Source organism: Trichomycterus rosablanca, chromosome 14 (genome assembly GCF_030014385.1).
Source record: "Trichomycterus rosablanca isolate fTriRos1 chromosome 14, fTriRos1.hap1, whole genome shotgun sequence".
Classification (NCBI taxonomy): domain Eukaryota; kingdom Metazoa; phylum Chordata; class Actinopteri; order Siluriformes; family Trichomycteridae; genus Trichomycterus; species Trichomycterus rosablanca.
This window is the reverse complement of record NC_086001.1, coordinates 29,321,536-29,348,058: the sequence shown is the minus strand read 5'-3', so window position 1 is coordinate 29,348,058 and position 26,523 is coordinate 29,321,536. Positions and strand designations below refer to the sequence as shown.

General features: G+C 38.0%; 3 protein-coding genes across 3 annotated transcripts in view; 2 read left to right on the top strand and 1 right to left on the bottom strand.

Moving 5' to 3' along the window:
- Nucleotides 1–202: 202 nt before the first annotated feature.
- The window catches only part of LOC134326278 (zinc finger protein 420-like), a gene marked incomplete at its 5' end in the record, with an annotated part of 45,890 nt that continues 19,569 nt past the window's right edge, over nt 203–26,523 (top strand). The window contains one exon of the mRNA XM_063008445.1: nt 203–694. Coding sequence (XP_062864515.1) covers nt 203–694 — 492 coding nt within the window. The remainder of the gene's footprint in view (nt 695–26,523) is intronic.
- On the top strand, nt 4,826–6,139 carry LOC134327147 (E3 ubiquitin-protein ligase BRE1A-like). Its single transcript, XM_063009214.1, has 2 exons — nt 4,826–4,983; nt 5,425–6,139. The coding sequence occupies exons 1-2, from the start codon at nt 4,927–4,929 to the stop codon at nt 5,746–5,748; spliced, it is 381 nt and encodes a 126-aa protein (XP_062865284.1). The 5' UTR covers nt 4,826–4,926; the 3' UTR covers nt 5,749–6,139.
- On the bottom strand, nt 15,243–18,340 carry LOC134327146 (zinc finger protein 658B-like; the record flags this gene model as incomplete). Its single annotated transcript, XM_063009213.1, has 1 exon — nt 15,243–18,340. A coding segment is annotated over one exon (1,557 nt), but the record flags the coding sequence as incomplete, so codon positions are not given.

The following is a 26,523-nucleotide window of genomic DNA, read 5'->3' as shown; positions in this document are numbered from 1 at the left end:
TTTCTGCTGCTTCTCGTGTCCACGTTCCTCTACAACCCAAAATCACCTCCACAATCACATCAAGAGCTGCAACCATGATAAATATGAGACTCTGGTGAAGATTAAGACTGAACATGAGGATCTGACGCCCACCAGAAGCTCCAGTAATCAGCAAACGTCCTCTGGTACTGTCAGCATTAACACCTCTCTCAGTCCCACACAGGAAGAAGGAAACGTCTGCTCACAGTGTGGGAAGAGCTTCAGGTTTCTGAGTCATCTCAAAATACACCAGCGCATTCACACTGGAGAGAAACTGTATCAGTGCTCACAGTGTGGGAAGAGCTTCAGGACCCGGGGTGCTCTCAAAATACACCAGCGAATTCACGCTGGAGAGAAACCGTATCAGTGCTCACAGTGTGGGAAGAGTTTTAATACACAGAGTAATCTGAAAAATCACCAGCGCATTCACACTGGAGAGAAACCGTATCAGTGCTCACAGTGTAGGAAGAGTTTTAATACACAGAGTTATCTCAAAATACACCAGCGCATTCACACTGGAGAGAAACCGTATCAGTGCTCACAGTGTGGAAAGAGTTTTATTACACAGAGTAATCTCCAAACACACCAGCGCATTCACACTGGAGAGAAACCGTATCAGTGCTCACAGTGTGGAAAGAGTTTTAATGGACAGGGTCATCTGAAAAGACACCAGCGCGTTCACATTGGAGAGAAACTGTATCAGTGCTCACAGTGTGGGCAGAGTTTTAATGGACAGAGTCATCTGAAAAGTCACCAGTGCATATTTTTACCAGTCGCATATTTGTTGTTGTTTTGAGGAAGAACTTAATTTCCTCTTGGTTGTAGTTTTTTGCGATCCAACCGACCTCAGTAGAGCTCGATTGACTGGAGTCAGAGAGACCTGTCTCACTTTCGGTTTCTGATTCATGTTGACCGAGGTTAATGTCAGTTTTTTTTGCCTGTTTTATAGTTGTGTTGTCTTCTTTCTTTTTTTTTTTTCTTTTAATGGGTGTTTTAAAAAGACTTTCGTCTGTTTCCATTTGGTCTTAGTTACAGTAACACTCTATGAGAGCTTCAATATCAGGAACATTTTTCTCATCATTAGGTGATGGATTAGGGGGGGGGGGGGGGGGTTGGATGGGTGAGCTGCTGCTGTGTGTGTGCTGCTCCGAGTCACCACTATCCCTCACGCTACACTCACCACTTTCACTATTCTCACTGTTTGAAGCATTTTCATTGCTTACATTATTTTTGTTGTTTGTTTCGTTTTCTCTATGTTCATTGTCTTTACTTTCACTTTTATCGTTATTTTGCTTGTTATTCCCTTTTGTGCATGCGCGCACTAAATGATCTTTCTGACCACAGTTTAAGCATCGCATGCTATCAGTTGACACATACTGTAGATCGTATAACTGAAACCATCTATTTTAAAAGTTAGAATGCGCTCTAGTTCGTTCTCGTTGTTATTCAAAATCATATAGGTGAATCTCCTAAAAGACACTACGTGCTTCAGCAAGTCAGATTTGCTACCGATACTAATCTTTTTAATCGGAGACATGAGTCTACCGAAGCGCGATAGTTCTCTGTGCAACATTTCGTCTTTAATAAACGGGGGAACATTGGAAAGAATGACTTTCCTGGATGGAGTTGAGAGAGGGAGCACATTCGTGAATGAACCCCCAATCACCACTCCCTCTTCAACTAGGTGTCTAGCCATTTCAACAGTGCTTACAAATAAAACTACAGCACTATTCATCCTGGACGCTGCCAGCACATTCTCAAGTTTAACAAATTTTCCTACAGCCAGTATACAATCTTCCACACTAGCGCCGGTGGCCACCTTAACACCGTGGTCCCGCGTTAGTGTGTCTAGCACCCCGCCACTGCGGGTCGTCATGCTTTCCAGCCACACGCTGGTGCAGACGCCCGAAAAAACACACACGCACCAAGGTTTAGTGTGTTAAAATATGCAACAGATGTTTTAGATTGCTTTTGTTATATGATATACAATGTTTAAATTATATAGAGTAATGACAAACGAGAGAGAAGCATTTAAACGCACATTCACACTCACGTTCACCACGCTCCGCCCACTCGCTCCCAGCATGCACTCCGACAGAGAGAGAGAGAGAGAGAGATGGAACCTGGTCAGGGTCACAGTGGGTCCTTCTTTACTAGTTAACACTGAATGTAAATCAGGAACACATGCTGCACAATTATTTGAAGGTAACCAATTATCATTCAGTTTAGTTTTAAATAATACACACATCTACTTTTTATGTCTCATCCTGCAACTGTTTCACATGTCTTTTCATTTAAATAAATATTTTATAGGAGAGATGCTACACTTACCCGCCCAGCTCGTACTACAGGACATCATAATGTAAATATTACAATAAATAAATAATAATAACTTTTTTAACTGCCTTGGACATTAGCTGTGATGAAGAAAATGCAGCTGGGTCAGTGTGTAACAGGAGGTTTGGAGTGAAGGTGGGTGTGTGTGGATAAAAGTTTCCAGCACATGGTATTCCCAGCCCATTCCTCTCTCTTACTTTTATTTTTCTTGCCAGCTTCGTGTTGTTTTGAAACTAAAATTAATAAATAAGTAATTAAAAGCTTAAAATTGTTTAGGTTAGGTTTGTGTATGTATGATTTGTCTACATTTTATTAATTTAAATTCTCCTCTAGGCCACCCAAGGAGGATGGAGGTCCCTGCTGAGTCTGGTTCCTCTCAAGGTTTTTTTTCCTGTAATTTTAAGGGAGTTTTTCCTTCTTACTGTCGTCCTCGGTTTGCTCAACAGGGTTTTTTTGGTCTGTTGGTCGTGGATTCTGTAAAGTTGATTTGAGACCATGTTCAGTGTAGAAAGCGCTATATAAATAAATGTGACTTGACTTGTATTATTGTTTGGCCCCTCCTGTGGCACTACTGGATAATTGTTAAAAAATATGATATGGAGATCTTGTGATCATTGTTCACACAGGCACTGACTTAATTAAAGTGTAAAAGCATAAACAGCACCGACTATAAATAAATTAATCACCTTGTGCTTATACACTAGTGTTATTTTTAAGCTTCTACTGGTGTAAATGTTTGAGTTGGAAAACAAAACATGACATTAGAGAAACTGCTTGGAAAAACGTCTAGAACTGAGTTCAGTTCTGTGTTTATAATAAAGAAAAATGACAGAAAAACTCCGCTCCGCTTATTATTTGCCACGTAGGTTAAGTCTGCGCCAGTAAGATAGTCACCTCAACAGGTTATGGGCCCAGAGACGAAGATTAACGAGCATGAGTAGTTAGTTAAGCGCGACGTATTACGTGGAAAAGTAAAGTTTGGAGCTGAGGAGAAAATTAGCGGGCTCGTGGTGAAGATGGCTAGCCGAGCCACTGGAGCTCCAGCACCACAGCTGTTGTTCGACGGATCTGAGGAGAAATACGACCTGTGGGAAACAAGGTTTTTGAGCTGCCTACACATCCTGAAGCTAAAGGGGACAATATTAGAAGAACCAGATCAGCCAAACGATGATGACCGACGAAAGAATGCCGACTGCTACGCCGAACTGGTAAGGCTAATCGATGACAAAAGCCTTTCGCTAATCCGACATGAGGCTGCTGAAGATGGCAGAAATGCACTGAAGATACTGCGAGAACATTACGCTGGTAAAAGTAAACCGAGAATCATTAACATGTACACATCGCTGACAAAGTTGCGCATGGAAGAAAAAGAGACTGTTACTGATTATCTGATAAGGGCAGAGAACATTATCACAGCGTTAAGAGAAGCGGGGGAAACCTTCAGTGATGGACTGATCGTGGCCATGGTGCTAGGCGGGCTACCAGATTCGTTCAAACCGCTAGCGGTGCATGTGACACAGAATGAGGATAATGTCACGTTCGCCGACTTCAAGAGAAGGCTGCGAGTTTATGAAGAATCGGAGAAAATGAAAATGACAGAACAAAGTACAGACAATGTGATGAAAACGTATGCAAGACAGGGCAAAGGGCAAAGCAAACCAGAAAATAGAAGAAAAGACGACGATGCAGACATTACGTGCTATAAGTGTGGAACAAAGGGACACAGAGCGCGAAAATGCTACAGACGAGTCTGGTGCAGCCATTGCAAGAACGCCACGCATGCAGAGTCCCTCTGCAAGAAGAAGCATGGGCAAGATGACGCCAGGAAATTTGCGGAGGAGCAAGACGGAGCCAACGATTCCATCTTCATGGCCAACTACGTCCAGAGAGAGAGACCACCGGGCCACATGAAGAAGAAGGGGATCATGGTGGACGCGGGAGCGACTTCTCACATCGTCAACGACATCAGCAAGTTCGAGAGCTTCGACCACTCGTTCCAGCCAAGCACCCACTTAGTGGAGTTAGCGGATGGAAGCAAGTGCAGCGGGATGGCGCAACAGAGAGGAACCGCGGTGATCCACCTGCTGGACAGCAGGGGACAGCAACGCAGAGCGCAGCTCCGGGATGCCATATATTCCGCCGAATCGGTGCCATTTCCGTCCCCAGGACATTACATGTATAAATGTGCACAAAAAATAACTGTAAAATACATTTTATTATTAAGCATAGTGTCTTATACATTGACCTAATTGCAATTTTAAGATATACAATTAAAAACATTAATAAAAACTACCTATAACACTGAAAAAATAGCATTTGTTACCTGTTCCGGCTCTCTAACTATACACTTTACCATAAAATATAATTATTAAAATCCTTCGGAGATGTAGTTTTTTTTGCATTGTTGTGTGACTCCAAATCCCATATATGCGTTAAAAATATTTTTTTCATAAAAAATCCATAATATTTAAGTTCAAATAAACATTTTATTTGTGTCCCTAGGTTTTCACTCAGTCCTGTTACCATAACACATTACCCCATCTGAAAAATTTGGAACATTCCACAAGTCACATGTTCAACAGGAAGTTGCATCAGTTGGATCTTCTGAAGGCCATGGGAAGACCAAAAGTAAGTTCCCTCCTTTTTTTTCTGTATATTTGATCATTTTGTAAGTATGACTGAGGAGGTAAATCTCAACGATCTCTCCTGTTACCTTAATTAATTCCTAGATGTTATTTGTTTATTTTTAGAATACAATTTTAGGAAAATCACTAAAATGTGCTTAGTGTCCTCGTGCTATTAGCATAGCCGCCATGTAGCTATATTTTATGTTTTTGCTAATTCTATGCTAAAAACTCAGTCCTGTTACTTTCAGTCCTGTTACTCATATAAAGAGTAACATGACTGAGTGCCAGTAACAGGAGTGAGTAGAGTCCTCTGGTTTATTGATTTATTAGTGTGAATATTAGTCAATGTAATACTATTCACCTTTTTTAAGGTTTACAGTTGAAATGACTGAAGTTGTTGAGATTTAATATCAGTTTCACAATGTGAATACCATACTTACAGGGTACCAATCTACCACGAAGTGCTGCAGAAAAGCAACGACGCTATCGTGCTCGACGTGATGCTGACCCAGAGAGGAGAGAAAAATATTTAGAGAAGGAACGAGAAAAATACAGGGAGGATCTAAAATCAGGCAGGAAGAAAAGGATCAATAACCTAAGTGAGAGAGAAAAGCGCAGACAACGCAAAAAATGGAGGGAAACATACCATAGAATCAAGGACAGGAAAGAAGCTCTACAACACCTCATCACCCCTTCACACAGTCCCCAGTTATCACCAGCACAAGCTGTAGATCCACAACCAAGCACTTCCAGGTGTAGTTTATGAAATGGGTCAAGTGTCAAAGAAAATGTGCAACGGAGTATTCTGATTCAAACTTGACTGGATGTAGTGTGTGGGCTCAGATGCAGTATTGTGGCTGTAGTGAGCAGGATTATACTGTAGAAATGATCTGTGCATGTGATAGAAGAATGACCAGTGCAGGAGAGAAATTAAACGACATATAAGTTTCCTGTTAAAGGCTAACTTGCAACTTCGCAAATTTCTAGTTTATTCCAGTTAATTCCTATGGAAAGTTTCCAACTTTGAATTTTGCAACCTTAGTTGTGCAACAACCAAATGTTAGAATTTATTTAGAAGTAGCTGATGGAAATAGACATTATTGCATTATAGTATTAAATTCTGCTTATTGAGTCACAGAGATAATGTAACAGTACATTTAACCAACTGCAATGTGTTATTTAATGTGATGCATTCCATAATTTCCCTTCGGGGATTAATAAAGTACTCAATCAATCAATCAATCAATCAATGTGTGTTTTAGGCAACACAATCAAGGGCAGAAAAGTAGACGAAAAAAACAAAAGAATCTTCAGAAGAAAATTCAAGAATTACAGGTTATGTTGAAGAAACAAACCCAAAAAATAGAAAAGTACAAGAAACAAGTCCAGCGCATGAAAAAGAATAATGCTTCTCCGCGCACAAAAGTAAAAAGGCAGATGAGACAGCTTCCATGTGCAGCTATTCAGAAGACTCTTTTGTTTCATGAGGCTCTGGTAGAGGACATCCGAAACAAATACAAAGCAGCACAGGGGGAGAGGGAAAGGCAAATAATTTCAAAAATAACAACAGGAAAAGTTCTGAAAAAGTACAGGCTGCAGCGCTTGGCTCAAAATTCATTGGGCTTTTCAAAGAAAAGATGGAAGAATGAGAAAAATGGAAAGGTTAACTACACCTACCAGCGGAAGCGGAACAACAGGGTTGGAGATAGTTTGTTAAGCAGAGTGAGAGCTTTCTACTCAAGGGATGATGTGAGTCGCATCACAACTGGGAAGAGGCAGACCATCACTTGGAAAAAAAACAAAAAGCAAAAACGTTTCCTTTTGGATACCATGAAAAATTTGCACATTAAATTTTTGGCTGAAGAAGAAAGCTCCATCTCTTACTCACTCTTCTGTTTGCTTCGACCTTTTTGGGTTGTTCATCCAACTCTGAGTGACCGGGACACATGCATGTGCAAGGTGCATGAGAATCTGGGTTTTATTGTGCAGAAGCTCCACCACTTGAAAGTGATCAGCACCGTCAATCTGCATGACCTTGTGAAAGCCATCACATGCGACACAGAAAACATTAAATGCATGTATGGAGAATGTTCTGAATGCAAGGACCTCTCTTGCCCAGTCTCTAGCCAGTACAATGCAGAGAGTCAAGTGACTTATCTCCAGTGGGCAATAGTGGATAAGGAACACAAGAATGACCCCAATGGCAAAACATCTAAAATCACAATAAAAAAAGAGTTCCAGACCACACAAGCAGAACTGCTAGAACTGCTGAACCTGCAACTGCATAGGTTTAAGAGACACACTTACAACATCAATAATCAGTTTAGACACTACAGAGCACTGAGACATGGCTTGAAAGCACATGAATGTCTAATTCATGTTGACTTTTCCGAAAAATTACCTCTGCAAGTACAGCACAGAAATACAGGGAGTCCACTTTGGAGCATCACACCAACAGGCAACACTGCACACGGGTGTGCTTTATGTGCATTCATCACCCCGCCCAATGTCCTTCTGCACAGTGTCCCCCTCAAGGCAAAAGGGCCCACCAGCAATTTGGCAGCACTTGTCACCAGTGCTTAATTACGTGCAGAGTGCACATCCAGAGGTCTCCACAATCCATTTTTACAGTGATGGCCCATGCACTCAGTATAGACAGCGAGGGAATTTTTTCCTGTTTTGTACTGAGCTGTTCAGACAAGGATTCACTGCTGGGACGTGGAACTTCTTTGAGGCGAGCCATGGGAAGGGTGCCCCAGATGGTGTGGGAGGAGCCCTGAAGAGGAGGGCTGACAGTCTGGTCAGCAAAGGGACAGACATTCCTAATGCTGCAGAGCTGTATGCTGTGTTGCAAAAGGCAGAAACAACAATCAAGTTGTTTTTTGTCAACGAGGAAGCAGTTGAGAAGGCAGTTTTGGAGATGCCCAATGATGTGCCACCAATTCCATCCACCTTGAGGATGCATCAGGCAGTGACCCTAGCCCAAGGAGAACTGACACACAGGGATGTCAGCTGCTTGTGTACAACAAAACAAAACCTGACCTGTGACTGCTTTAATGCAAAGCATTTCACGTTCAGTCATCAACAGACGGCTCCCATAGCCATGGAAGTTCAGTGGCAAAGTCCTGAAGTTGTTGGCAAATGGTGTGTGGTGAAGTACGAGGGTGACCTATACCCTGGCATCATCATAGATACAAGTGCAACACATGTTGAGGTCTGTTGCATGCACAAAATGGGGGCATTTCTGGCCAGCATGTGAAGACATGCTTTGGTACCTTTTTGAGGATGTTTTGTGTATTATCCCACCTCTGAGGCCAGTCACAGGTCGCTATATGGAAATGAAAAAAGAGCTCTGGGCCACACTAGAGAAGATCTCTTAGAAAAGGCCAGACAAGTTTGTTTTTACACACACACGCGCGCACACACACACACAAGCACATGGCTCTGTTACCGAGTGTTCATTCCTGTTACCCAGTGTTCATTCCTGTTACCCAGTGTTCATTCCTGTTACTTGATTATTTTTTCTAAAAACAAAAAAAAGATAAACCACTTTTTTTTCAACTATGTTTGGTCCATCATTTATCCATTTGTTTAATAAATTACATGATAAAAAATTTGATCAATTTCAGGTTAGGGTCTTCTTGAAAAGATAAAAATGGCTTTGCATCTTTTAGAAAAGTACAACGTGCATGCATATGTAGTGATTTTTTAGTTAAAAGTATCAATTATTTGAACATGTATTCAACTATTTCTTTAAAATAAACACTTTCTTGAGGGAAAATCAAAGGAATTAGTTGACATGCTTTTAAACATGCTTTTTTAAATTTCACATGAGTTTTGGTAACAGGACTGAAAAAAATTTAACCATCTTCGACTTAGAAACCTTGTAAAAAATTAAATAAAGCTGCCTAAGATTGACCAATACATGTTTTGAATAGTTCAATATATGTGTTATTATATTCAGAGTTGAAAAAAGATACATAATTAAGTTTAATTTGGAACAGTTACAACAAGCAAATGGCACCCATTCGGTGGAATGGCCCATATGCGCTCTACATGCCTACATACCCACACGACATCTTTTCGGTGTCGAGAGCAACCAACGGAGGTGCGACGGTGATCTTCGAGAAAGGGGACAATCGCATACTCACCAATGACGGTCGCAGGTTTGACATACATGAGAGTGGTAACTTGTATTATTTACCTACTGTTAAGAATGATGTTGACCAATTGAAAGTGTGTCATGATGTCCAGACCTGGCATCAGATATTAGGTCATTGTAATTTTGAGGATGTGAAAAATTTACAAGGTGTGGTGAAGGGCATGGAGATTAAGGGAGGTTCATCTGGCTTGAATATGTCATGTGAGGTGTGCACACAAGGGAAATTCACACAGACACGAAATAGGGAACCAGATAGGAAAGCAAAAAGGCCCCTAGAGCTAGTACACACTGATTTAGCAGGCCCCATGCGTACTCCGAGCATGGAAGGGCACCGATATGTGCAGTCTTTTACAGATGATTATTCAGGCACTATGTTTGTGTACTTTCTCAGATCCAAAAGTGACACAGTCAAGGCCACAGAGAAATTCTTGGCAGACGTAATCCCCTACGGGCAAGTCAAGTGTATCCGTTCAGATAACGGCACTGAATTTACAGGTCACGACTTCCGGACACTGTTAACCAGAAACAGGATTAGACACGAGACGTCTGCGCCTTACTCACCCCACCAAAACGGTACTGCAGAAAGAGGTTGGAGAACACTCTATGAAATGAGCAGATGCCTACTGATTGAAAGCGGGTTACCTGATAACATGTGGAACTACGCTGTTCAGACCTCAGCATATGTGAGGAATAGGTGCTACAATAGGCGCACAAAGAAAACAGCATACGAGCTGTTCACAAGAAATGTACCCAATCTGTCCAGATTGCAGAAATTCGGCTCCGCGTGTTTTGCTTACAAGCAAGAGAAAGGCAAAATGGAATCGCGATGTGATCAAGGGGTTTTCATAGGCTACGACAAAAACAGCCCGGCGTACTTAGTATACTACCCAGACACAGAGAAGGTCCAAAAGCATAGATTGATAAAATTCACAACAAAGACGACAAACGAGAAAGGTACACAAACAGTTCAGTCACAAACAGGTTATGGGAACATACATACCATGGTTGACAACACTGATGAGAGGGTTGATGAGAAACCTGAAAATGCACAAGGTCAGAGTGTTCAAAATGGTAGTGTTGGTGCTTCACCTGAAAAGACTGAACGTACCCAGCCAGGTGAAGTCACAGAGACTGTTTACAGAAAGAACCCACCAAGAGCCAAAAGGAGACCAGCTCACCTGCAGGACTATGACACAGGTGAAACAGGGGACAATCTAAACACTTGCATGGACTTTTGTTACAGGGCAGTGTGCGATGTGCCTCATACTTACCAGAATGCCATTGCGTCAATCAAAGCAAGGCAGTGGAAAGCTGCCATGAGAGAGGAGATGCAATCTCTCGAGGAGAACGAAGTCTTCACCCTGACCCAGTTGCCACCGGGCAAACAGACAGTGGGGGGTAGATGGGTTTATGCGCTGAAAACAGAAATTGATAGGTCTGACAAATACAAGGCAAGGTACGTAGCAAAAGGCTACAGTCAGAAACCAGGTATAGATTACGACGAAACATTCTCACCCACAGCCGACATGACGTGTGAGGGTTGTGATGCAAAAAGCAGTCCAGGATAACTTAGTCTCACACCAGATGGATGTTAAGACAGCTTATTTGCACGCTCCAATTGATTGTGAAATTTATATGGAGCAACCTGAGGGTTTTGAAGAAAAATCAGACAAGGGTGAGAAGCTAGTGTGCAAGCTTCGAAAATCCATTTACGGATTAAAACAATCGGGGAGGAATTGGAATGCGATGCTGCACACATGCTTGGTTGAGAATGATTTCGTTCAAATTTTTGCTGATACATGTGTTTACACACGGGAAAGAAACAATGAGAAAGTAATCCTAATAATTTGGGTTGATGATCTCATCATTGCTGCCAACAATGAGAATGTGATGAAAAAGGTGAAGCGGATGCTCACTGAGAGGTTCAAAATGAAAGACATGGGAAAACTTAAACATTTCCTAGGGATCGATTTTGAACAAACAGATGGTGTAGTAATAATGTCACAGGAGAGATTTGTGAACAAGGTTTTAGACAGATTTGGCATGCAGAACTACAAGCCTAGAGAAACACCATGTGAACCTAAACTAGAATACACAGAAAATGCAAAGGAAATGCAAGAACCAAGAAAATACAGGGAGGCTGTAGGAAGCTTAATTTACTTGTCCACATGCACGAGGCCAGACATTAGTTTTGTGGTCAGTAAACTCTCCCAGCACTTTGCTGAACCAACTGTTGAGCACTGGAACACTGTTAAACACGTGTTCAGATACCTCAAAGGTACAATGGAAAAGGGATTGTACTTCAGGAGAAATGACACTGAAAAACTAGGCCTAAGAGTCCACAGTGATGCTGATTGGGCATCAGATTCGACCGACAGACGAAGTACGTCAGGGTATTGTGCCAGTTTAAGTGAGGGTAGCTCTTTGATATCCTGGAAAACAAGAAAACAACCAACAGTAGCTTTATCAACATGTGAGGCAGAATATATGGCCTTAGCATCAGCCATACAGGAAGGCATTTACCTAGAGCAATTGCTTAGTGGTATTGACAATTATCAGTATGCACAAACAAAGGTGTACGAAGACAACCAAGGTGCTATAGCATTGGCCAAAAACCCTGTAAACAGACAGAGGTGTAAACATATTGACATTAAGTACCACTTCATAAGGGAAAATTTAAATAATGGAAGGTTTATTTTGGAGTATTGTCCTACTGAGCAAATGATTGCTGATGTTTTGACCAAGCCAGCTACTAAGCTGAAATTGAGAAGCTTTACAAGACACATGTTTGGTAATTGAATGTAATGAGTTATATTTTCTGGTTTAATGAATTGTTGTTTTGTTTTCTATGTGATGCAATGGAATAAGAGCGAGTGGGGGTGTTAAATATGATATAACGCTCTTATTTTGATATGGAATGTTATGTGTATATGGTTCAGCAGCCAAGCAATCACACTGATGTGATATAGTGTGTGATGTAATGACGCATCCTGTTAGTTGAGTGAAGCATACACAAGAGAGCGGTCATGCCCAAGTTCAGTTCTGTGTTTATAATAAAGAAAAATGACAGAAAAACTCCGCTCCGCTTATTATTCGCCACGTAGGTTAAGTCTGCGCCAGTAAGATAGTCACCTCAACAAAGTATTTATCCAACAATAAATCTGTATTTAAGGTGAGTGTTTTTACAATGTTTTACAAGTAGTGCCCTAAGTATGGAGGGGGCATCATTTGAAACGAGGCTGACAGTCTCTACTCAAAACGACAGACTGAACGAACTGCCAAAGTTAGCTAAAGAAAGAAATGCTCTGAACAAACCTTTTTTATATTTTGGACATGATGTTTCTCTCATGTATTTCTCACATGCGTTTTTATCCCCTCATTTGTGTTTTTTAAAGCTTTCTTTATTTTGCACGTAATGCTAAAACTAATGTTTTTATTTTATCGGTGGTTGTGATTAGCATTTATTTTAAGGTGAACTATAGGGCACTAGGACCCAGCAGCACTGTTATTAACAGAGCGAGTGTTCTTTATATTTCTGCGCGGTACCGCTTGTAAACTCTAGATGTCGCTGTTGCACCACTTTCTAAAATACACCACACGAACATACATTTACAGCATTTAGCAGATGCTTTTATCCAAAGCGACATACACAATGAGTGGAACACGATGAGCAATTGAGGGTTAAGGGCCTTGCTCAGGGACCCAACAATGGCAACTTGGTGGTGGCGGGGCTTGAACCGGCAACCTTCTGCTTACTAGTCCAGTACCTTCACCACTGAGCTATCACTGGCTGTACTGTACATACCTGTACTGTAAGTGTCAGGACTCTCCCAGGTGACTGTAAGTGTCAGGACTCTCCTAGGTGTAGTAAATCAACTATTTAAACAAAGCACAACAGTTTGGGGAAGGTTCTTTCCTATTTTACATGAAGAAAAGTTGATGGAAAGAAACTCCAGTCACAAAGCCTTGGGATAAAAACCTGGGCATTTTTGTCACACCTGGACGTGCACAAATTCCCACATATACACTCCAGAACCTTAATAGTTGTAGCCAAGTGGAGCTTAATGATCCAGTGACACTGACACACTGATATGCAGCCCCGGTTCAGACGGTGTTGCTTAGGCGGGCAGTGAGAAAAATCCACGGGGAGCAATGCTCACCCCAGTTGCTTTACAGTGGTGTGAAAAAGTGTTTGCCCCCTTCCTCATTTCCTGTTTTTTTTGCATGTTTGTCACACTTAAGTGTTTCGGAACATCAAACCAATTTAAATAGTAGTCAAAGACAACACAAGTAAACACAAAATGCAATTTTTAAATGAAGGTGTTTATTATTAAGGGAGAAAAAAAATCCAAACCTTCATGGCCCTGTGTGAAAAAGTGATTGCCCCCCTTGTTGAGTACATTGTCTCTAGCCACACCCAGGCCTGATTATTGCCACACCTGTTCTCAATCAAGACATCACTTAAATAGGACCTGCCTGACAAAGTGAAGTCCACCGAAAGATCCTTAAAAGCTACACATCATGCCGAGATCCAAAGAAATTCAGGAACAATTGAGAAAGAAAGTAATTGAGATCTATCAGTCTGGAAAGGGTTATAAAGCCATTTCTAAAGCTTTGGGAATCCAGCGAACCACAGTGAGAGCCATTATCCACAAATGGCGAAGACATGGAACAGTGGTGAACCTTCCCAGGAGTGGCCGGCCACCCAAAATTACCGCAAGAGTGCAGCGACGACTCATCCAAGAGGTCACAAAGGATCCCACAACAACGTCCAAAGAACTGCGGGCCTCACTTGCCTTAGTTAAGGTCAGAGTTCATGCCTCCACCATCAGAAAGAGACTGTGCAAAAATGGCAGAGTTCCAAGAAGAAAACCACTGCTGAGCAAAAAGAACATTAAAGCTCGTCTAAATTTTTCCAAAACACATCTTGATGATCCCCAAGACTTTTGGGAAAACATTCTGTGGACCGATGAGACAAAAGTTGAACTCTTTGGAAGGTGTGTGTCCCATTACATCTGGCGTAAAAGTAACACTGCATTTCAGAAAAATAACATTATACCAACAGTAAAATATGGTGGCGGTAGTGTGATGGTCTGGGGCTGTTTTGCTGCGTCAGGACCTGGAAGACTTGCTGTCATAAATGGAACTATGAATTCTGCTGTCTACCAAAAGATCCTAAAGGAGAATGTCCGACCATCTGTTCGTGACCTCAAGCTGAAACGAACTTGGGTTCTGCAGCAGGACAATGATCCATAACACACCAGCAAGTCCACCTCTGAATGGCTGAAGAAAAACAAAATGAAGACTTTGGAGTGGCCTAGTCAAAGTCCTGACCTGAATCCTATTGAGATGCTGTGGTATGACCTTAAAAAGGCCGTTCATGCTCGAAAACCCTCTAATGTAACTGGATTACAACAATTCTGCAAAGATGAGTGGGCCAAAATTCCTCCAGAACGCTGTAAAAGACTCATTGCAAGTTATCGCAAACGCTTGGTTGCAGTTGTTGCTGCTAAGGGTGGCCCAACCAGTTATTAGGTTTAGGGGGCAATCACTTTTTCACACAGGGCCATGTAGGTTTGGATTTTTTTCTCCCTTAATAATAAACACCTTCATTTACAAATTGCATTTTGTGTTTACTTGTGTTGTCTTTGCCTACTATTTAAATTGGTTTGATGTTCCGAAACACTTAAGTGTGACAAACAAGCAAAAAAACAGAAAATCAGGAAGGGGGCAAACACTTTTTCACACCACTGTAGTTTTGCCCTAAGCTGAACTCGAATCTTGGGCAGAAAAATACAAGCTCTGCCCACTGCGCTACTCAAACAGAGGAGTAATAAACAGGTTTTTATGCTGATAAACCTGCACACACACATGTTGTTACCAAGATTAAAAGTAAACACTTAAAAATAATAACTAAACATTTTCTAATTCCCACGGTAGCAGCAGTTTCCTTCTGTTTCATACACATCACCCTGTCTCAGTCTAATCTGCAGCATTTCTCTCCCACTGATAAAAAACACGGAACAAAACACGTCCCGTAACAGTTAAATTGCGACTACGACTGCAACGGTACAAGTACAAGTAGGTTTGATGTCGACTTTTTTTTTATTGTTTTTTTACTCAGTAACAAAAGTTATTTAAAATGTAACAAATTACAAATCTTAATACAAAACATATTTAAGTAAAAGTAAAATTACAGGTTGTAAAATCTACTTTAAAAAGCACAAGTACACAAAAAACTACTCAATTACAGTAACACAACCAAATGTAATTCGTTACTTTCCACCTCTGTATAAGCCAAACTATGAAAATGTGTGAAAAACAAGTAGAAGTAACATCTGTGCCAACATATAATAATAATAATAATAATAATAATACATTTTATTCATGGGCTCCTTTCAAAACACTCAAGGACATCTTACAATACAAAACATCAGTACATAATTAATTACACAGATTAAGGGTAGGCGAGTTTAATGCGAAATACATTTTAATATGTTTTGAAACTAGGGATTGAATTAATGGTGCGAATGTCAGGAGGGAGAGAGTTCAAGAGATGTGGGGCAGAGTAGCTAAAAGCTCTAGCTCCCATATGAGGTAGATCAAAAAAGAGAGAGATACAATAATCAATTCAAGATGTGACCAGGGCATGAACAAGAACATCAGCACTTCTAGGAGAAAGGAATGGACGTAGACGATTAATGTTACGTAAATGGAAATAAGCGGATTGTGTGATATTGTTAATATGTGCATGAAATGAAAGATTGTGAGTGGAAGGAGAGACGACCGAGTTCTTCATCATCACTGAGAATTTGTTAGATTTAGAGAGAGGAGATTTTCTACCTATAAGAAGCATTTCAGTTTTATCAGCATTTAATGTGAGAAAATTGTAAGAGAACCATGTTCTTAATTCTATTAGACAATCAGAGAGAGATGGAGGAGGAAGAGTAGCCGTGAGCACAGTGGACAGGTATAGCTCGGTGTCGTCTGCATAACAATAAAATTGAATGTTGTATTTCCTAAAGATACGTCCAATGGGAAGCAGGTAAATTATAAAAAGTAGAGGCCCCAAGACAGAGCCCTGAGGGATACCACTAGTACACGTCTAGAAATGTATGAAGAAAACCAAACAAGCACAGTATCACTAAGACCAATATATGCTAGCTGATTCAATACCTTTTTTTCAATTCACTTCCACTATTAACTGATAGCATTCACTTACATCAGGCTCTAAACCTCCTGGTTCTACCCACCATTCACTCCACTATACATAATCACATTATTTCCAGGTAATAGTTTAACTTAAAGATATACATATATTACACAGTATAATTCATTCATTGCTAACCATTTCTCCCCAACACTCACTCACTATATTTTATATTTTTATATTTTAGCTTGTTTGGTACAATCTGATGAGTCACACTTGTGTCTAAGTGCTGATAAATGAGCAAAGCAGCTCCAACATTGTGAGCATCATTTCTGTAAAATGTGAATGCGCTGGTGTTTTTTTGAGATTACCCAGTTGATTAAAACTCTTCTCACACTGTAAGCACTGATATGGTTTTTCTCCAGTGTGAATGCGCTGGTGGTTTTTAAGAGATTCCTGTATGTTAAAACACTTCTCACACTGTGAGCACTAATACGGTTTCTCTCTAGTGTGAACGCGCTGGTGTCTTTTGAGTTTACTCTGTTCATTAAAACTCTTTCCACACTGTGAGCACTGATACGGTTTCTCTCCAGTGTGAACGCGCTGGTGTCTTTTCAGATGATTCTGTCCATTAAAACTCTTTCCACACTGTGAGCACTGATTCGGTTTCTCTCCAGTGTGAATGCGCTGGTGTGTTTTGAGATTACTCTGTGTAATAAAACTCTTTCCACACTGTGAGCACTGATACGGTTTCTCTCCAGTGTGAACGCGCTGGTGTACTTTAAGCTCACTCTTTGTAATAAAACTCTTTCCACACTGTGAGCACTGATACAGTTTCTCTCCAGTGTGAATGCGCTGGTGTCTTTTCAGATGATTCTGTCCATTAAAACTCTTTCCACACTGTGAGCACTGATTCGGTTTCTCTCCAGTGTGAATGCGCTGGTGTGTTTTGAGATTACTCTGTGTAATAAAACTCTTTCCACACTGTGAGCACTGATACGGTTTCTCTCCAGTGTGAACGCGCTGGTGTCTTTTCAGATGATTATGTCCATTAAAACTCTTTCCACACTGTGAGCACTGATTCGGTTTCTCTCCAGTGTGAATGCGCTGGTGTGTTTTGAGATTACTCTGTGTAACAAAACTCTTTCCACACTGTGAGCACTGATACGGTTTCTCTCCAGTGTGAACGCGCTGGTGTACTTTAAGCTCACTCTTTGTAATAAAACTCTTTCCACACTGTGAGCACTGATACAGTTTCTCTCCAGTGTGAATGCGCTGGTGTCTTTTCAGAATACGCTGTTCATTAAAACTCTTCCCACACTGTGAACACTGATACGGTTTCTCTCCAGTGTGAACGCGCTGGTGTATTTTAAGCTCACTCTTTGTAATAAAACTCTTCCCACACAGTGAGCACTGATATGGTTTCTCTCCAGTGTGAATGCGCTGGTGTATTTTGAGATTACCATGTGTAATAAAACTCTTCCCACACTGTGAGCACTGATATGGTTTCTCTCCAGTGTGAATGCGCTGGTGTATTTTGAGATTACCCTGTTGATTAAAATTCTTTCCACACTGTGAGCACTGATACGGTTTTTCTCTAGTGTGAATGCGCTGGTGTATTTTAAGCTCACTCTTTGTATTAAAACTCTTTCCACACTGTGAGTACTGACACGGTTTCTCTCCAGTGTGAATGCGCTGGTGTATTTTGAGATTACCCTGTGTAATAAAACTATTCCCACACTGTGAGCACTGATATGGTTTCTCTCCAGTGTGAATGCGCTGGTGTATTTTGAGATTACCCTGTTGATTAAAACTCTTTCCACACTGTGAGCACTGATACGGTTTCTCTCCAGTGTGAATGCGCTGGTGTATTTTAAGCTCACTCTTTGTATTAAAACTCTTTTCACACTGTGAGCACTGATACGGTTTCTTTCCAGTGTGAATGCGCTGGTGTATTTTGAGATTACCCTGTTGATTAAAACTCTTTCCACACTGTGAGCACTGATACAGTTTCTCTCCAGTGTGAATGCGCTGGTGTTTTTTGAGAGCACTCTGTGTACTGAAGCTCTTCCCACACTGTGAGCAGACGTTTCCTTCTTCCTGTGTGGGACTGAGAGAGGTGTTAATGCTGACAGTACCAGAGGACGTTTGCTGATTACTGGAGCTTCTGGTGGGCGTCAGATCCTCATGTTCAGTCTTAATCTTCACCAGAGTCTCATATTTATCATGGTTGCAGCTCTTGATGTGATTGTGGAGCTGATTTTGGGTTGTAGAGGAACGTGGACACGAGGAGCAGCAGAAATCCTTGTTCAGTTCTGAAGCAGAAAATAATCAAATACATTTATAACATTATAAATAATCCAATACATTTATAACATTATAAATAATCCAATACATTTATAACATTATAAATAATCAAATACATTTATAACATTATAAATAATCCAATACATTTATAACATTATAAATAATCCAATACATTTATAACATTATAAATAATCCAATACATTTATAACATTATAAATAATCAAATACATTTATAACATTATAAATAATCAAATACATTTATAACATTATAAATAATCAAATACATTTATAACATTATAAATAATCAAATACATTTATAACATTATAAATAATCAAATATATTTATAACATTATGAATAATCAAATACATTTATAACATTATAAATAATCCAATACATTTATAACATTATAAATAATCAAATATATTTATAACATTATGAATAATCAAATACATTTATAACATTATAAATAATAAATACATTTATAACATTATAAATAATCAAATACATTCATAACATTATAAATAATCAAATACATTTATAACATTATAAATAATCAAATACATTTATAACATTATAAATAATCAAATACATTTATAACATTATAAATAATCAAATACATTTATAACATTATAAATAATCAAATACATTTATAACATTATAAATAATAAATACATTTATAACATTATAAATAATCAAATACATTTATAACATTATAAATAATAAATACATTTATAACATTATAAATAACCTAATACATTTATAATATTATAAATAACCTAATACATTTATAACATTATAAATAATAAATACATTTATAACATTATAAATAATCAAATACATTTATAACATTATAAATAATCAAATGCATTTATAACATTATAAATAATAAATACATTTATAACATTATAAATAATCAAATACATTTATAACATTATAAATAATAAATACATTTATAACATTATAAATAATCCAATACATTTATAACATTATAAATAATCAAATATATTTATAACATTATGAATAATCAAATACATTTATAACATTATAAATAATCCAATACATTTATAACATTATAAATAATCAAATATATTTATAACATTATGAATAATCAAATACATTTATAACATTATAAATAATAAATACATTTATAACATTATAAATAATCAAATACATTCATAACATTATAAATAATCAAATACATTTATAACATTATAAATAATCAAATACATTTATAACATTATAAATAATCAAATACATTTATAACATTATAAATAATCAAATACATTTATAACATTATAAATAATCAAATACATTTATAACATTATAAATAATAAATACATTTATAACATTATAAATAATCAAATACATTTATAACATTATAAATAATAAATACATTTATAACATTATAAATAACCTAATACATTTATAATATTATAAATAACCTAATACATTTATAACATTATAAATAATAAATACATTTATAACATTATAAATAATCAAATACATTTATAACATTATAAATAATCAAATGCATTTATAACATTATAAATAATAAATACATTTATAACATTATAAATAATCAAATACATTTATAACATTATAAATAATCAAATACATTTATAACATTATAAATAATAAATACATTTATAACATTATAAATAATCTAATACATTTATAACATTATAAATAATCAAATACATTTATAACATTATAAATAATCAAATGCATTTATAACATTATAAATAATCTAATACATTTATAACATTATAAATAATCAAATACATTTATAACATTATAAATAATCAAATACATTTATAACATTATAAATAATCAAATACATTTATAACATTATAAATAATCAAATACATTTATAACATTATAAATAATAAATACATTTATAACATTATAAATAATCAAATACATTTATAACATTATAAATAATAAATACATTTATAACATTATAAATAATAAAATACATTCATAACATTATAAATAATAAATACATTTATAACATTATAAATAATAAAATACATTTATAACATTATAAATAATAAATACATTTATAACATTATAAATAATAAAATACATTTATAACATTATAAATAATAAATACATTTATAACATTATAAATAATCACATACATTTATAACATTATAACCAGGGATGCACATAAGTGGTGCGCATGCGTGCTCAAAATTAATGATGCGCACCATGCATTACAGCGAGAACCGCGTTTGCGTACCAAAATACAAAGTTGTTTTCAGTTTGCACAGACGGAGCTGCAGTCAACGGTCTGGCTGTTACCAAATTGCGTCAGAAGGTTGTGATCGGGGATTCCCTTTTGCATATTTTGTATACCGCACACACCTTGGAAAACTGTGCCAGCTGATCAGTCAGCTGATCACATGGTTCCATAGACATTTACTTGCTCCATTGTAAATGACCAAGCTTCTTTTTACAGAAAGGGGGTGCAAAAACATTTCACAAGATTAGATCAGACATCACAAGTTGCAAACCCCCGACCTCCAAAAAAAGCTTAAAAAAAAATAAAAAAAAATAAAAAAACCTCTCACACACACCAAAGGATATGGGTGATAACAGAACTTTTAGGAGCTGCTAACTGAGCTACTTAGCTAACTGTTCGCGTCACAAACACAATAATGTGTACTACATAGTGCATTAGATAATGTGAAAGATAATAAATTTATATTCCCTACATAGTGCACTAGATTGTATATTAGAAAATAATTGATGTTCCTCATGTAGTGCACTAGATAGTATTTTAAATATGATCCCTACTTAGTGCATTAAACAGTGTAAATTAGACAATTGATTTATGTTCCCTACACAGTGCACTACATTGTATATTGGGTAAAAGATTTAATACACGATTGGGAATAAAGTCTGTGTCGCTTGCGTGTGTTTGTGTCGCGCTTGGCCGCTCGTTCTAGATTCCGGTACTTGCGGGCATATATATATATATATACAGTGCCTTGCAAAAGTATTCAGCCCCCTTGAACTTTTCAACCTTTTGCCACATTTCAGGCTTTAAACATAAAGATATGAAATTGTAATTTTTTGTGAAGAATCAACAACAAGCGGGACACAATCGTGAAGTGGAACGAAATTTATTGGATATTTTAAACTTTTTTTAGAAATAAAAAACTGAAAAGTGGGGCGTGCAATATTATTCAGCCCCCTTGCGTTAATACTTTGTAGCGCCACCTTTTGCTGCGATTACAGCTGCAAGTCGCTTGGGGTATGTCTCTATCAGTTTTGCACATCGAGAGACAGAAATTTTTGCCCATTCTTCCTTGCAAAACAGCTCGAGCTCAGTGAGGTTGGATGGAGAGCGTTTGTGAACAGCAGTTTTCAGCTCTTTCCACAGATTCTCGATGGGATTCAGGTCTGGACTTTGACTTGGCCATTTTAACACCTGGAAAAGTTTATTTGTGAACCATTCCATTGTAGATTTTGCTTTATGTTTTGGATCATTGTCTTGTTGGAAGGTAAATCACCGTCCCAGTCTCAGGTCTTTTGCAGACTGCAACAGGTTTTCTTCCAGAATGGTCCTGTATTTGGCTCCATCCATCTTCCCATCAATTTTAACCATCTTCCCTGTCCCTGCTGAAGAAAAGCAGGCCCAAACCATGATGCTGCCACCACCATGTTTGACAGTGGGGATGGTGTGTTCAGGGTGATGAGCTGTGTTGCTTTTATGCCAAACATAACGTTTTGCGTTGTGGCCAAAAAGTTCGATTTTGGTTTCATCTGACCAGAGCACCTTCTTCCACATGCTTGGTGTGTCTCCCAGGTGACTTTTTATAGATATCTTTGAGAAATGGCTTTCTTCTTGCCACTCTTCCATAAAGGCCAGATTTGTGCAGTGTACGACTGATTGTTGTCCTATGGACAGATTCTCCCACCTCAGCTGTAGATCTCTGCAGTTCATTCAGAGTGATCATGGGCCTCTTGGCTGCATCTCTGATCAGTCTTCTCCTTGTTTGAGCTGAAAGTTTAGAGGGACGGCCGGGTCTTGGTAGATTTGCAGTGGTCTGATACTCCTTCCATTTCAATATGATCGCTTGCACAGTGCTCCTTGAGATGTTTAAAGCTTGGGAAATCTTTTTGTATCCAAATTCGGCTTTAAACTTCTCCACAACAGTATCTCGGACCTGCCTGGTGTGTTTCTTGGTCTTCATGATGCTCTCTGCACTTTAAACAGAACTCTGAGACTATCACAGAGCAGGTGCATTTATACGGAGACTTGATTACACACAGGTGGATTCTATTTATCACCATCAGTCATTTAGGTCAACATTGGATCATTCAGAGATCCTCACTGAACTTCTGGAGTGAGTTTGCTGCACTGAAAGTAAAGGGGCTGAATAATATTGCACGCCCCACTTTTCAGGTTTTTATTTCTAAAAAAAGTTTAAAATATCCAATAAATTTCGTTCCACTTCACAATTGTGTCGCACTTGTTATTGATTCTTCACAAAAAATTACAATTTCATATCGTTATGTTTAAAGCCTGAAATGTGGCAAAAGGTTGAAAAGTTCAAGGGGGCTGAATACTTTTGCAAGGCACTGTATATATATATATATATATATATATATATATATATATATCTCAGGGAGCCGTGCATTGTACAAGGTGAGCACCAAGCAACAACCTCAGGTGCTCCTTTGAGAACCAGGCCAAAAATGTTATGTGCACCCCTGATTATAAATAATAAATACTGTTAGTAATTGTTAAACTGAGATCTGATGCTAAAGTCCTGTAACGTGATTCATCCTGCATTCATCATTTCCTGCTCACACTGATCTGCATGAGCACAATACAAGCTTTCACTGTATGATGCTTCATCCCAGGTTCCTCTGATTCTATTCAATCCAAATCTTATTTTACTCAAGATAAAAAATATCTTACTGAGTTCATCTTTATCTTCAGGTTCTTCCTTCTTCACAGGCTTCATCTGGAAACCTCCACACTGTTGGTCCTCTGGGGTGAGGTGTTCCTCAGAGGTGACGTGTTCCACAGGGATCGAGGTTCCTTCACCTGAAATTTCTTTGTTTTGTGAAAGAAGAAAAATAAGTTTGTTATTGTTGGTAGTAACGACCAACTTCTTTATTAAGCACTTAAGTTAGAACTAACAGACACGTACTTCTATACTATCTGTCAAAAACACGACCTATAAACCTTTGTTCAAACAGGGTTTCAGCAGATTTAATAATAATAATAATACAACCCTAAATCAGAAAAAGTTGGGACAGTATAGAAAAAGCGAATACTAATATAAACACAGACTTTGACTTTTATTTGATGTCAGACAGGATGGAGCTGAGATGTTTTATCTTTTATCTGCTCAACTTCATTTCATTTATTAATAAACATCCATTCCTGCATTTCAGGCCTGCAACATTTTCTAAAAAAAGGAGGAGAGTTAAGATCTGGATGGAAGGTGCAGACTCATCTCTCCAGGACCATCAGCACAAACAATCATGTATATATTGAATATATATATATATATATCAGCTTATATACTCGACTTTATTTCTTCTCATTCATTACCCAATCATTCAGCCACTTGTATTCACCTGGCATTACTCTGTAATTATGTACTAGTGTAAACACGGTACAGTCAGCATGATCTGTTTAATCTTCTTTATCTTCTGTCTCCTCATTTCACTCACCTGCTCACTTCTGCACTAAATATACTAAAATATTACAAGAAATTCAGACACGACCAAATTAGGAGAAATGATTTTGCTCAAGTCTTACTGAGTTCATCTTTATCTTCAGGTTCTTCTTTCTTCACAGGCTTCATCTGGAAACCTCCACACTGTTGGTCCTCTGAGAAGAGCAGTTCCACAGAAGCGACAAGTTCTGGAGGGATTAAAGTGACTTCACCTGAAATTCATCAATATGAGAAGAAGAATCTCAACAACTGGAGGAAACTGAAGGTTGTGGGTTTGATTTTCTAATCATAAATAAATCCTAGTTAGATTAAAACTTAAATCCAGACTGGAGTGTAGCAGCACAGGACAGTACGGTACAGTACAGGTTCTAATCCCACTATCCACTTTCTCCAATACTAACCATACTGTACTGTACTACACTGTCTGGTGGAAAAGTGTTATTATGCTCCATATTCACTTACAGAAGAAATCATCATCATCATCATCCTCCTCCTGTATTATTGTCTTCTGGAATTCTTCATGTTGTAGATCCACAGGGGTGACGTCTCCCTCTTCTGCTGACTGCATTATTAAACATCTAATAGACAGACAGATAGACTATTAACAAAGTTCAACTGTAAACAAAGTTTAAAAATATCACGTGTTTATATAAAACTGTGAGATTTAATCATGAAGAAACTCAATCAGTTCCGCTCAATTGATTCATTTTGGTGGATCGGTTCAAATGAATCGGTTCATCAGTACTGAATCATGTGTGGTGCTAACAGTTAGCGGAGCAGCTAATAGTTTGTTTGTTTAAATAAAACTGGAATTAAAGCTCCTCAAATCCTCACAGTGATGTTTTATTATGAACTCTAGTTTTATTATTAATTAGAATGTGGTTATAATTAAATATAAGGGTTATAATTAAATACATATTTTACTTACAGATGAGGCTCTACAGTACAAACACAGCAGCTTCTTGTTCTTCTTATGATGTTTAATGGCGGTTGGCAGAACAACTTAAGACGCACCAGCGTCACCAACTGGACTGGAGTTGAACAGCAGCTTAGCAGTAAAACATCTTCATTAGCACATCTGTATTAGTGGTGTGCGATACTGCAAAATTTGATATCGATCCGATACCAAGTAAATACAGGGTCAGTATCGCCGATATCGATCCGATACTGATACTTTGTACTTACTTTCATGTAGGGAAGAGCAGTGTATCATGATTTATGAGGTGAATGTATCATCAATTTGCTTTGACTAATAAATGATTTTGTGTTAATTAGTTCATCATGTGCAGTGAAAACCCACTACAGTTTATAGGTGAATAAAAAGTAATTTTATTAATGTAATAAACTTTAATGAAGTCTGTGGTTTTTGTTGAGAAACAATTATATAATAAGAAACATAATTCCCCCTCTCATTGTACACTCTGGCTTTTTGTAAAATAAAGTACAGAAAAAGTTCCGGGAGTCTCCAGCATATACATAGCGGCTCCCTGATTTCCACAAGTCAGATAAAATCTCCCGGAATCTACAACGAGCGGCCAAGAACGACACACACGCACACACACACATGAAGGAGACACAGACTTTTTTACTACGACTGCGTATTAAATCTGTTATCTGATATACAATCTAGCGCACTGTGTAGGGAACATAAATCAATTGTCTAATATCCTGTCTAGTGCAATAAGAAGGGAACATAAATCTATGATCAAAAATACAATCTAGTGCACTCTGTAGGGAACATAATTAATTATGTAATACAGTATCTAGTGAACTGTGTAGGGAAAATAAACCAATTGTCTAATTCGCTATCTAGTGCACTACGTAGTGCACTATGTAAGGAACATAAATCCGTTATCTGATATACAATTTAGTGCACTATGTAGGGAACATAAATTCATATCTAAAATACTATCTACGTAGTGCACTATGTAGGAAAGCGACTCCTTCAGCTTCCAACTTCTTGGATTGCTGAGTACTATCAACTTAGTGAATCGACTCTTTCGAGTCTATTCCTGTCCTTCGACTTAAAGAACCGGATTAAAGAATCGACTCAAAGTATCATTTGATTCATTTGAACGCGCAGACTCACTCGCTCTCCCGCTGTGAGCTTCTCAAACTAGAGGTGGGTGATACCGGGAATTTTGGTATCGATCCGATACCAAGTAAATGCAGGGCCAGTATCGCCGATACCGATACCGATACTTTTTAATATTTAAGC